Source organism: Pelodiscus sinensis, chromosome 1, assembly GCF_049634645.1.
Source record: "Pelodiscus sinensis isolate JC-2024 chromosome 1, ASM4963464v1, whole genome shotgun sequence".
Lineage (NCBI taxonomy): Eukaryota > Metazoa > Chordata > Testudines > Trionychidae > Pelodiscus > Pelodiscus sinensis.
In genome coordinates, this window is record NC_134711.1 from 220,483,139 (window position 1) to 220,497,140 (window position 14,002).

Below are 14,002 nucleotides of genomic sequence, written 5' to 3' on the forward strand. Positions count from 1 at the left end.
GGCGATTATTTAAATCGCCGCTTCATTTTACTCTGTCGGGTAGCCTAATCTACATGCCTCTGGCGACAGAGGCATGTAGTCTAGACGTACCCTTAGTTCAAATTAGTTAATTCGAACTAAGCTAATTCGAACTAACACATCCAGACTAAAACACTAGTTCGAATTAGCGTTTTGCTAATTCTAACTAGCGTGTCCACATTAAGTTGACCCTGAACCGGGATTAAGGATGGCCGGAAGCAGTGCCAGCAGGGCATCAGATGAGGACTTAGAGCGTGGAGCTGCTGCCTCAGGCTAACTGAGGGCTGTGCTTAAAGGGACCCGACCCCCACCCCGGACAGACAGTTCTCAGAGGTGCCCCGCTTGCAAAGTGTTGTAAAGCAGGCTTTTTCTGTCCATAGCCTTCGCGTATAGCCCATCCTGCCACACAAGGCCCCTCACACAAAACCCAGATACTCAGAGGAGCATGGGCAGCACAATGCAGTTTTGTGAATGGAATTTGATCTTATAGGCATTCTGGGACTCACAGGCGCCAAAAAATAGGGAGGTGAGCATGACTAGATAGTGCTTACAGATAAGCCTCATTTGACCGTTGCTTGACCAGTCTTAGGGGCAAAGGAAAAAGTAAACATAGGGTAATAAAACATAATTGTCTCACACTAACTATGCCCCATCTGGTCCTGTCCACGAGGGGATCACGCATACATCACGAAAATTCCTATAGGGCAATATTGTCATGCTACCTCATCACTAGCCTATCAGGCCCTGCCAAATGCAGACCCTAGCATGGCAACAGACACCGAAGTTTTGTATAAAAGACCCTCAATCCCTTTGTTCGACGGAGGTTCCGTGTATTGAGGGCACGTGTCTTTTTTTGCCCGGCTAAAGGATTGATCACCCTGAGGCTGCCTCTCCACCCTTCGAATCAAATATAGGGGTGCACGAGTCCTGAGTATGCTCCGAGTTCTAGTGTGTCTTTATGTTGTTATCGTTTCTGGATTTGTAAGTATTGCTTAAATTTATTAATTGATGGTTTAGTTAATAGTTAAGCTGTATTAATTATATCCTATAATCCTGTGAAGTATAAGTAAGGCATATTAATTGTATTGTATAGATAGTGTGATTTTGTGCTATGTGAAAGGGTTAAGCTTTAGCCCAGGTATTAGTGTTAGAAGAAAAACCTTTGAGTTGTCAACTTGTAACAGTAAAAAATCAATGACTAACTCCACCAGCTGTCCTAAAGTGACATTGGAGGGATTGGCTGTGGGTGGTTCTTTTATTATCATTATTTTGGCTTTGTTTTTTGTATTTTTTATTTGTATGCTGCGTTGTCTTAGGCGAATTAGGGATAGTGATTTGATATAAGTGAATTGTAATCAAAGAATTGTAATCAGTTGGGTATAATTGTGCCCAAGCTTTTCTATGCTGTAAAAGTACTAGGCAATTGCTAGTTCAAACACCTACTTGTTAATTACTGGTTTTGACCACTTAATAAATATCATTTGTTTCACCATCATCCAGTAGTTTTCACTGGGTAGTCGGCTTTAACCCTTGAGGCTCCCATCACATCACCGAACCAAGGTGTAACATGGCGTCACGAACAGGATGTGGTGAATGCCCCTGGGCAAGCAGACCCCCGAGTGAAACTCAGGAAGATGTATTCAGCCACTTAACATATCACAAATTGGGAGATAATGAGAGTAGTGACCCCCCGATGATTTTTAATATAAAAGTGGGGATTGGGCCGGTCTCAAAAACATGGGCAGCTCCCCTAACAATAACTTCTCTGGGATGTTTGTTAAGGACACACCACTCCATCACATTTTATCCGGAAGAGGAGACAAAAGCCCCCACCTGTGTAACAACAGGATCAAATGGGGACGAAACAGATCCCTTGAAACTTTTGACCTCTGCAGAAAAGGTTTTAAAGAAATCTGGTAGCCACGTGTCATCAACCCTCCCTGCTACTTCTGTTACCCATGGTAGTCCAGGGCATACTCTCTTAATAGAGTTAGTTCAAAAGTTAGAAGAATCTCGAGAGCAAAGGAAATTAAAGCCTGATAAATTTAAACCTGAGAAAGTAGCAGAGGTTTTGTGGGTTATGTTGACAAAAACCCTCAGAAAGCTGGACTCAAGCCATGCAGCACTAAGTTTTGCAGCATGCACTGCCCAGCAAAAGAGTGAGGCTAACGATTTCAACCAAAGTATGGATGTGTCTGATATGCCCCCTGAGGAGAGAGCTGGGTTAGTTGAACCCCCCCCTTATCCTTGGGAAGCTCTCGAAAAATTAAAAACACCAAGCGCTCCACCTTTAGTAAAAGAACCCGAGGTGGAGGCACTTCCAGTGACTGTCACAAAAACAACTTTTGATGCTGCAACAGGACTTACTAACCGAGTTACAGTCCTACGCACCCGATCCAAAACTGAATTAAAAACCCTCTTAGAAGACACACAACGTAATGCAGGAGAGCCCCCCGTAGTATGGTTAGGACGAGTAACCTTAAATAATGGATCAGAGCTTGTAGACAAAGAGGAAGCAGAACACCTAGTAAGAGCCCCTAACTGGAGTAAAGGGGCAGGTAACACCTCACTAGTTGTAGGCAATGCAATATACCCGATAACAGTCCCTGGATTAATAAACTTGGTGTTAGGCGGGTCACTTCAATCGGTAGCTATACAGCAAGGAACTATAGTTACCAAAGAAGATTTAATGTATGCTTGTGCAGGCTTTAGCATTATGTTCTGGGATCCTCGGGCAGTCCCGTTAGGGCTTACGCCTGCGCAACAAGCGCGACCAAGCCCCTTTAGATTTATTATGGACCCGAGCCAAATTCCTTTAAATGGAATGGCCATCCAGACAGCAGTAGATGGCATGGTAAGAAAGGACCCAGGAATTTTGATGTGGCTCCGCACGGTGGAAGGCTACAGCCTCCCTCACATATATCAAGTGGCGAACCAAATAGAGATGCCCAGACCCCAGACAAAGGAAGCATTGCTGGCTGACATGAAACCAAGAAATCAGCTGCCCATGCGATCCAAATATGAAAAAGCACTGTTTGGCTTTTTGTTGGGCCAAGGGCTCACGAAAGAAAAACTTAGGACCATGTCAAAAGAGGAACAGGAAAACACTGCTGTAACACTGGGTTGGAAAACCCGGACCCCCACTGATCAGCTTCCAAAAAACGAGTAGAGGCCGAATGTCATCCGGCCGACTGGGAACAAAAAGATTCTCGCCCTTATGTAAAACTGCAAGTTAGTGAGCAAAAGCAGCCTGTTAAATTTTTATTGGATACAGGGGCACAAGTTTCTATCATTACCCCCGATGTCCCTCACGAAATTACAGGAAAAAAAATGTGGGTACAAGGCTTAAATCAAGCCGCCCAAACCTCTGTTGTGAAAATAATTGTAATGGGAAAGGGGAAGCCGTATGTAATCAAGGCGCTGTTGGGCACAAAAAACTTGCTGGGTATAAATGAAATTCGGAAACTCCAGTTAAAACCCGCATTGTTCGAAGCCCTACCAGCCGAGGCAGGTCCACCGGCACATGAACCGGAGCTTGTAAATGAAAAACCCTGGCCATATAAAAACATCCCTACCCCACAGGAAGGTATCCCACATATCAGAGTTTTGCTGGAACAATTAATAGAGGAGGGAAAACTGCAAAAGGTGTATGGGGGCAAGTATGTGTCCGCCGGATGGGGCATTAAAAAACCCCACTGCTCCCCCAATAGCTTAAAATACAGGCTGGTAATAGATTACCGCCGAGCAAATATGCAGGTTCAAAGTGTACCCTATGTGTCAGCTATGACCATTACCGATATCCAGGCTGATTTAAGAGATAAGCGGTACCAATGGGGTGCCACCCTGGATTTAAAAGACATGTTTTATCAGGTACCCATGCATGATCAAAAGGGCATCTTAAACTTTAGTTTCGAGGGGCAGATATATAATTGGAAGGTCTGCCCGCAAGGGTACAAAAATTCGCCCAGTATATGTGGTATGCACTTGCAAAACACGCTTGATAAGGTAACAGTCCCCAAAGGCACAAAAGTATTGCATTACGTAGATGACATTTTAGTCTTGGGAGAGACACACGAGGGGGCCGTTGCCCTGCTCCGTGCTGTCAAAGCAGCTTTAAAGCGAGATGGATGGAGAGTGAATGAATCTAAAAGCAGTAGTTCCCCAAGCCTCACTTTTCAGTTTTTAGGCATACAAGTATCACAAGATAATACGCAGATAACCCCCCCAGAAGAGAATCCTTTTAACCAGTGGCTGCAGAAATCCCCCAAAAAACGGAAGGAGGTTCAAAGCTTGCTAGGGGTGATTAATTATTACAGAAGTACATTACCCCCGGAGGCTGCAAAGCATTTAAAGACGCTGCAGCTGTGTATCAGGGGAAAAAAGGATGCAGTAACTTGGGGGGAAGAGGAAGCAGAGGCATTAACCCACATAGCCACCTGTGTAATGAGTCCAACTCCGATGGCGCGAATTAACCCCGAAAAGAGTAACATAGCGGTTCGGCTTAACTGGACCAACTCACACTTAACCCTGCAGGTGGTTCAGGGTGGAACACTGGTACATCAGGCCCTAAAATGCTTTAGCACAGCCGAACATGGGTATGGACCCTTAGGGAAGTTGCTATTAGCTCTAAAGTTTGGAGAGTCTTGGGGAAGGAAATATTGGGGCACTGTGTTTGCCCCTGGAATAAAAGCATTAGCGTGGCTAGATGAGGTTCCCCCATATGACTTTAATGGACAGCAGTCAACATGGAAGGACCTTATGTTCCGAGCCAAAAATACCTGGTACACTTGGTTAAGAGAGGACTCCCCCTGCATGGAGGAGGAGGCCCGCGATTTCCCCCCATTTGTAGAAACTCACCTAGACCCATGGTTAGTCACTGACGGGAGCACAAAGAGACGTGATAAAGCAGGCATGTATTGTCTTAAGTGTGAGGAAATTGAGATCACTCTACTCCCCCAGGGAACCGGAGCTCAGCTGGCTGAAGCTGAAGGTTTTCGAATGGGATTAGAGCATGTCTTTTCAGTCCACACAAAGTCTGATATTCCTGTTGTAGGTGTAGACTCACGTTATATAGTTAGTATTATTACTGGACACGCCCGAGCCCAAAAGGACCCAGAGTTTTGGGATTCCCTCTTACGAAGGGTAAAAGCTCATTGTAAAAGGGGCTATGTAACACATTGCCCATCGCATAAGTCTAATACATTCTGGGCCCATGCTTTCTTAGATTACTGTTTACAGAATGAGGGGCCAGCCGAGCAGCCCGTGGAGGCCAACGTAGCTGATTCTGAGACCTCCCGGGGGCAAACCAAGCTAGCCGAATGGTTGCATAGGGAATGGGGGCATTTTGGGCCCCAAAAGAACCATGATCGGTACAAAGCCCACCTGGGCCTTGAAAAACCTGATATTTCTTTAAAAGATTGGGAGCAGGCCAGCCAGCATTGTTTACAGTGCCACAAGGTTAAGGCCATGAATCATATTGCACACACTTCATCCGCCTTTTCCAGCCAGTACTTTAAGCCAGGAGAAACATGGCAAACGGATCTAATGGGGCCACTCCCTGGTGCAAAACAGTACCCAAAGGCCCTGGTCATAGTGGACCTCGGAACCCGACAGCTGTGGTGTGCCCCTATGAAAAGAACACACGCTGTAGCCGTAATTACAGCAATTAATGCATGTTTTAGTCATTGGGGCCTTCCAAAAGAGGTCCAAAGTGACGGAGGCCCACCATTTAATTCCAAAAAATTGGAAAATTTGTTCTGCCAGCATAACATTACTCACCACACACATCTCCCATATCACCCCGAGAGTAATGGTGTGGTGGAGCGCAAGATTGGCACCCTTAAGAATACAATACGTGCTAGCAGTAAACACCCAGATTACAAAGGGTGGCATTTGTTACTTTCAGAATCGCTTATAAACATTAATGCAGTTTGTTCAAGGTGGCCCGATCTCGTCCCTCGTGTATCACCTCCGTGGCTGCCCAAATATCAAAAGGATGACCTAATTTGGGTCACCCAGCCAGATGCCTCTACCGCCCGAAAGCCCGAACCTGCTGTGGTCGTAGGACCCGGCAAATACCCTAACACCTACTGGATAAAAGAAAAAGAAAAGCAACAGCAAACCTTAGTTCATCACAATTGGTTAAGCAAGCGATCCTAACAAGCGACCGAGGCGCGTGTGTTTTTGTTTTGCAGGATAATCAGTCAACCATCGAGGCATGGATGAAGGCGTATGCAGTCCAAGGAAACGTAACAGACTGTTTAGTCTGCTCTCTTCCAGTTCGTCACGTTGGTGAACCCCCATTTTTTGTTGCACCCATTTATCTTAATTTTTTCACTCCACATCCAACATGGAGCGCCAGCCTCACCCATTATCCTTTTTCCAAACGAGCTGCCACTTTAGATTCCCTTTTGTTAACATTGCCCTATGCTGCTAATCCACCACTGTCTACTCACTTTTGTATAGATTTACCAGGCATACCGTATAGTATGCAAGAAAACTCAGAACACTTTTATATTGGCTCCCCCATTTACGTTGGTTTTCAGCCTAATTGTGCCTTTTATATGAATATCTCAGGAGTCTTTAACTCAACCAATCACAATGTTACCAAAGATTGGTACAATAGCACAAACAATGTTTTTGGCTGGAACCTAACCAGTATTTTGTACTATGATAAGTATCGAGAAACTAATCCACAGGTTACTCCTACCCCTATTCCGTATCCCTTTTTGTTTGCAAACAGGAATTTTATGTGTCAGACGGAAAGTAATCGCCACGATGATGGTGGTCTGCGCATTACTCCATTCTATTCATTGCCTGGTGCTTATATAACCATCGTAGATGTAAATGATGAACTAGCTCCCTGGTGCAGTGACCATCCTCGCCTCCAATCGTTGTACCCGGGACACTTCTGGCTTTGTGGAAATCAAGCCCATTCTCGGTTGCCTATTAATGCAAAAGGACGCTGCACTTTTGGCCATGTAGCCGTTCAAGGAGGAGGCATTTATGTACAGGACTCCTCACTGCCTCGTTTTGTGGGGCGGAAAACCCGCGATTTGTCCTCACTCTGGCAGTCGGTAGGCACCTGGTTTGGAAAAGCAGCTATAGCAATATCCACCTGGAATCCTGTTGGAAATCTGATAATGCGAGAACAACTTGAATTGAATGCCCTGGCTATTGAACGCCTCGGCAACCAAACAAGCAAGGGACTAAAACTACTATCAGATAAAATTGAAGAAATACGTGTATATGTTATGCAAAATAGATTAGCTCTTGATTACTTGTTAGCAAAAGAAAATGGTTTTTGTAGTTGGTTAGATGAGTCACAATATGGTTCTATGTTTAAAGATAAATGTTGTATGGAAATTAAGTCAATTGAACAAAATGTAAGTGATGTGATTGAGAATATTGAGCAAATTGTAACGGATGTCAGGGAATCGCGCACCTTTTTCGGACTGGGATGGCTAGCCTCATGGTTTGGTTTAGGACGATACAAAGAACTTTTTGTTTCTATTTTCATCACATTTATAACATGCATTGTTTGTCTTGTTCTAGGATGCGCTGTTTTAAAAGCCTGTACAAAACGCATTGTTGCGCAAGTGCTTCTCGTTGAAAGAAAATCTTTACTTGGTGCCGATAAAGGCGATGAGGACGAGGAGGAGGTATAATTGGTGGCGTTTGGGCCGCTCGGCCATGGCCACGGGGGCATGTTGTAAAGCAGGCTTTTTCTGTCCATAGCCTTCGCGTATAGCCCATCCTGCCACACAAGGCCCCTCACACAAAACCCAGATACTCAGAGGAGCATGGGCAGCACAATGCAGTTTTGTGAATGGAATTTGATCTTATAGGCATTCTGGGACTCACAGGCGCCAAAAAATAGGGAGGTGAGCATGACTAGATAGTGCTTACAGATAAGCCTCATTTGACCGTTGCTTGACCAGTCTTAGGGGCAAAGGAAAAAGTAAACATAGGGTAATAAAACATAATTGTCTCACACTAACTATGCCCCATCTGGTCCTGTCCACGAGGGGATCACGCATACATCACGAAAATTCCTATAGGGCAATATTGTCATGCTACCTCATCACTAGCCTATCAGGCCCTGCCAAATGCAGACCCTAGCATGGCAACAGACACCGAAGTTTTGTATAAAAGACCCTCAATCCCTTTGTTCGACGGAGGTTCCGTGTATTGAGGGCACGTGTCTTTTTTTGCCCGGCTAAAGGATTGATCACCCTGAGGCTGCCTCTCCACCCTTCGAATCAAATATAGGGGTGCACGAGTCCTGAGTATGCTCCGAGTTCTAGTGTGTCTTTATGTTGTTATCGTTTCTGGATTTGTAAGTATTGCTTAAATTTATTAATTGATGGTTTAGTTAATAGTTAAGCTGTATTAATTATATCCTATAATCCTGTGAAGTATAAGTAAGGCATATTAATTGTATTGTATAGATAGTGTGATTTTGTGCTATGTGAAAGGGTTAAGCTTTAGCCCAGGTATTAGTGTTAGAAGAAAAACCTTTGAGTTGTCAACTTGTAACAGTAAAAAATCAATGACTAACTCCACCAGCTGTCCTAAAGTGACATTGGAGGGATTGGCTGTGGGTGGTTCTTTTATTATCATTATTTTGGCTTTGTTTTTTGTATTTTTTATTTGTATGCTGCGTTGTCTTAGGCGAATTAGGGATAGTGATTTGATATAAGTGAATTGTAATCAAAGAATTGTAATCAGTTGGGTATAATTGTGCCCAAGCTTTTCTATGCTGTAAAAGTACTAGGCAATTGCTAGTTCAAACACCTACTTGTTAATTACTGGTTTTGACCACTTAATAAATATCATTTGTTTCACCATCATCCAGTAGTTTTCACTGGGTAGTCGGCTTTAACCCTTGAGGCTCCCATCACATCACCGAACCAAGGTGTAACACAAAGCAGTCCTGTCTTGGAGTTCCCTGAGTGCCCTCACTGGGCACATCACAGCACTCGGCCATCAGACCGGCTGCACTTGCCGCAGGCTGCCATCTGGGGAAATGGGGCAATTGGGGGGCTGCAGGAGAGCTTCCAGCCCCAGAAGCCCGCAGAGCCAGCCCAGTCCTCCCCATCGGGGGCTCGTACCCCATTCCTCCCTCACCTCCTTCCACTTACCCTTCCCTAGCCCCCCTTCCTGATGTACAAAATAAAGAAAACGTGTGGTCAAAAATAGAATCTCTCTTTATTGAACAAAACTTGGGGACACTGGGAAAAGGAGGTGGGAGAGGGGAATAGAGAGGGTGGGAGAGGGGAGGACAACTAAAATGATCAGAGGTTTGGAACAGGTCCCATATGAAGAGAGGCAAAAGAGACTGGGACTTTTCAGTTTAGAAAAGAGGAGACTGAGGGGGGATAGGATAGAGGTCTATAAAAGCATGAGTGGGGTAGAGAGGGTGCATCAAGAAAAGTTCTTCATTAGTTCCCATAATAGAAGGACTAGAGGAAACCAAAGGAAAGGAATGGGTAGCAGGCTTCAACCTAGTAACAGAAAGTTGTTCTTCACAAAGCAAAGAGTCAACCTGTGGAACTCCTTGCTGCAGGAGGCTGTGAAGGCTAGAACTAGAACAGAGTTTAAAGAGAAGTGAGATAAAGTCATGGAGGTTGGGTCCATGGAGTGGTATTAGCCAGGGTGTAGGAGTGGTGTCCCTGCCCAAAGTTTGTGGAAGGCTGGAGAGGGATGGCATGAGACAAATGGCTTGGTCACTGTCTTTGGTCCATCCCCTCCAGGGTCCCTAGGGTTGGCCGCTGTCGGCAGACAGGCTACTGGGCTAGATGGACCTTTGGTCTGACCCAGTACGACCATTGTAAGCTCAGGGCTCAGGGTCGGGGGTCTCACTGGACCACCTTGATTTTCATGCACACCTGCTCCTGGGTGGCCAGGCTGGCAGCTCTCCTGCCCTAGCCGGCCACTTTCCTGTGCCTAGTGTGTAGGTCGTGGACAAGGTCCATGATGTTCGCACTAGACCAAGCGGGTGCCCGCCTCTTGCGGTTCCGGGCAAGCTCCAACGGAGCCGCCAGCCTGGTCCCGGGAAGAGGGGGAGGGCTGGGGGGCATCGGGTGGCTGGCTCGAGCCATGCCAGGTGCAGGGTCTGCTAGCTGGGCATCGTAGCCAGCCCGTGCCCCTTTAAGGGCTCTGGGGCCGGGAGGGGGGCAATAGAGTTTCCCTGGTGTTGGCCAGAGTGGCCACCAGAGAAAGCTGGGGAGGGCTAGCCTACCACTAGTTCGAATTAAGGGGCCACACAGTCCTTAATTCGAACTAGTAAGTTCGAACTAGGCTTAGTCCTCGTAAAATGAGGTTTACCTAGTTCGAACTAAGTGCTCCGCTAGTTCGAATTAAGTTCGAACCAGCGGAGCGCTAGTGTAGCGCCTATCAAAGTTAATTTGAACTAACATCCGTTAGTTCGAATTAACTTTGTAGTCTAGACATACCCTACCTTTTCCAGTTTAACCAATAATTCCCCATGTGGTACTGTATCAAATGCCTTATTAAAGTTGAGGTAGGTTAGATCCACTGCATTTCCTTTATCTAAAAAATCTGTTACTTTCTCAAAAAAGGAGATCGGGTTGGTTTGGCACAATCTACCTTTTGTAAAACCATGTTGTAATTTGTTCCAATTGCCATTAGCCTCAATGTCTCTAACTACTTTCTCCTTCAAAATTTTTTCCAGGATCTTACATACTACAGATGTCAAACTAACAGGCCTATAGTTACTCGGGTTGCTTTTTTTCCCTTTCTTAAAAATGGGAACTATATTAGCAATTCTCCAGTCAAATGGTACAACCCCTGAGTTTAGAGATTTATTAAACATTTTTGCTAATGGACTTGCAAGTTCATGTGCCAGTTCCTTTAATATTCTTGGATGAAGATTATCTGGGCCCCCCGATTTACTCCCATTAAGCTGTTCAAGTTTGGCTTTTACCTCGGATATGGTAATATCTACCTCCTTATCTTTAGTCCCATTTGTTAACTTACCATTATCCCTAAGCTCTTCATCAGCCTCATTAAAGACTGAAGCAAAGTATTTGTTCAAATATTGGGCCATTCCTAGATTATCCTTAACCTCCACTCTATCCTTAGTAATTAGTGGTCCTACTTCTTCTTTTTTTGTTTTTTTTCCTATTTATATGGCTATAAAACCTTTTACTATTGGTTTTAATTCCCTTTGCAAGGTCCAACTCTACCTGACTTTTACCTTTCTCACTTTATCCCTACATGCTCTAACCTCAATAAGGTAGCTTTCTTTATTGATCCCTCCCATTTTCCACTCCTTATATGCTTTCTGCTTTTTCTTAATCACCTCTCTGAGATGCTTGCTCAGCCAGCTTGGTCTAACACACCTGCCTATAATTTTTTTCCCTTTTCTAGGGATACAGGCTTCTGACAGCTTCTGCAACTTTAACTTAAAATAATTCCAGGCCTCCTCCACTTTAAGATCCATAATTTCTTTAGTCCAATCAACTTCCCTAACTAATTTCCTTAATTTACTAAAGTTAGCCCTTTTGAAATCAAAAACCCTAGTCTCAGATTTATTTTTGTTTATCCTTCCATTTAATTTAAACTGAATTAGCTCATGACCACTCGAGCCAAGGTTGTCTCCTACAACATTTCATCTATGAGGTCCTCGCTACTCACCAAAACCAAATCTAAAATAGCATTCCCCCTTGTTGGTTCAGCAACTACTTGATGAAGGAATTCATCAGCTATCACATCTAGGAAAATCTGAGCCCTATTATTTTTACTAGCACTTGTTCTCCAGTCTATATCCGGAAAGTTGAAATCTCCCATGATTACACAGTTTCCATGAGTATTTACTTCATTAAAAACATTAAAGAGGTCTCTATCCATATCCAAATTGGATCCGGGTGGTCTATAACACACCCCAAGCACTATCCCAGGGGAGGATCTGATAGTTTTCTTCCCCAATGTGATTTTTGCCCAAACGGACTCTGTCTTCTCCATTCCATCACTTTTTATTTCTTTACAATCTACCTCATCTTTGATATACAATGCGACTCCACCACCTTTACCCTTATTTCTGTCTTTCCTAAACAGCACATACCCTTCAATACCTGTACTCCAGTCATGCCTAGTATTCCACCACGTTTCTGTTATTCCTATAATATCTGGTTTCACTTCCTGGATCAATAGCTCTAGTTCCTCCTTTTTGTTACCTAGGCTCCTCGCATTGGTGTGCAAACATCTTAATTTTTGCTGTTTGGCCTCATTCACATTCTTTACCCAATTTGGCACAGACGTTATACCTCCAATATGACCTATTAGACTAGTATCAACCCCACCCTTCCTCATGTTCATTCTCCTACCCCCAGCTATATCCTTTCTTACTTCGTTTTCCTCCCCCTCAGTGTTAAAATCTGGCATAGAGATTACCTGGGCATCTCCCAACCATCTCCCCCAGATTCCTAGTTTAAAGCTCTCTTAATAAGTTGAGCCAGCCTCCATCCTAGAAGTCTATTTCCCTCCCTACTTAGGTGAAATCCATCTCTAGAGAACAGTCCTCTGTCCATAAATGCCTCCCAGTGACCATACATCCCAAAGCCCTCCTTATAGCACCACTGCCTAAGCCATCTATTGATCATCATAATCCTGTCACATCTTAGTTGCCCTTCTCTAGGAACAGGCAGAATCCCACTAAAGATCACCTGAGCCTCAATTTCCTTGAGCATCCTCACCAGCCTTACATATTCTCCCTTAATTCATTCCAGCGAGAATCTAGCTGTATCATTTGCTCCTACATGAAGGACGATCAATGGATTCCTTCCTGCTCCCTTAATAATTCTCTTCAACCTCAGTTCCACATCTCATATCTTACCACCTGGCAGACAGCACACCCTTCTATTCTCTGGATCAGCTCTGGTTCAATAAGGAGTCCCCAATCACATAGACCTGCCTTTTCCTAGTGACAGTGAAATTCTCTTGTCTATCTCTAGCTTCCTCTGGCTGCAAGTCCTTGCCATTCCTATTTTCCCTTGTAATCCTAATGCTCATTATTGGTGTTGTCTCCATTAAGTCTTCCCCTTTATCTCTGGAACTAGCCACTCTTCTCTTCTTCCTTACCCTTCCATCTTCATTATCTACCTGCTGTACCCCTTCTTCATTTTCCAGCTCCACATACCTGTTCTTGAGCTCCATTTTTCCTTCACTGACCCATCTTTTCCTCTGCCTGGTCCTCTGAGTCACATGCTTCCACTGTCCATTTTCTTCGCCCAGCAGTCCCCCCTCTGAGGCCCTTGATCCTGCTTCCATCTGCATATCTAAGCTTTCCCCTTTAGCCACGTCATGCCTTTGCCCCATCATCTGCTCAAACCTCCTTCTAAACTCGACCAGAGTTTCCACCTGCATCTCCAGTCCTCGGATCTTCTCTTCCATCAGCTCTATCAGGCGGCACTTCATGCAAACAAAACTCCTTTCAGGTACCCCCTGCAGAATCATGTACATACCGCAGCTACCACATCCAATCATCCTCCTTGTGTTCTCTACTACTTGGGCCATGGCCACTAATGCCTCTGTGTTTTATCTACTTTCTCACCAAAATCCTGTTAGTCCGCTGAACACACAAACAAACCAAAACACCCGCTCCACAGCAAAAACAAACTCCAAACAAGTTCTAATATCCAAACTCCCCTTACAAACTCCCACTCAAACTCCCCTGTTTACAGCTCTGTTTGCTTGGCTCCTGTGCCGCTGCAGCTATCTTCTGTTTTCTCCCCAGGGGATTCTTGTACAATTATGGGTACCAGCATATTGGTATAGGTCATCAGAGACCAGTTTCTTGATTCTTTGGTCCTACAATCACATTGAAGATTCCAATCCAGGATATATGTTACAACCCAAATTGTTGCTAACTACAAGCAGATGCCTCATGTAAACAGGACACAAGAAGTTACTATATGATAAAGAGTTAGTAAGCATACTTCTGCTTTAGGCCTCAGATTCA

The 14,002-nt window shown here is 44.6% G+C and overlaps 1 protein-coding gene across 1 annotated transcript; it reads left to right on the plus strand.

Moving 5' to 3' along the window:
• The first annotated feature begins 372 nt into the window (after positions 1 to 372).
• Positions 373 to 8,440, plus strand: LOC142823846 (uncharacterized). Its single transcript, XM_075915476.1, has 2 exons — positions 373 to 999; positions 6,213 to 8,440. Exons 1-2 carry the CDS (start codon positions 952 to 954, stop codon positions 7,683 to 7,685), a joined length of 1,521 nt encoding a protein of 506 aa, XP_075771591.1. The 5' UTR covers positions 373 to 951; the 3' UTR covers positions 7,686 to 8,440.
• Positions 8,441 to 14,002: the final 5,562 nt, after the last annotated feature.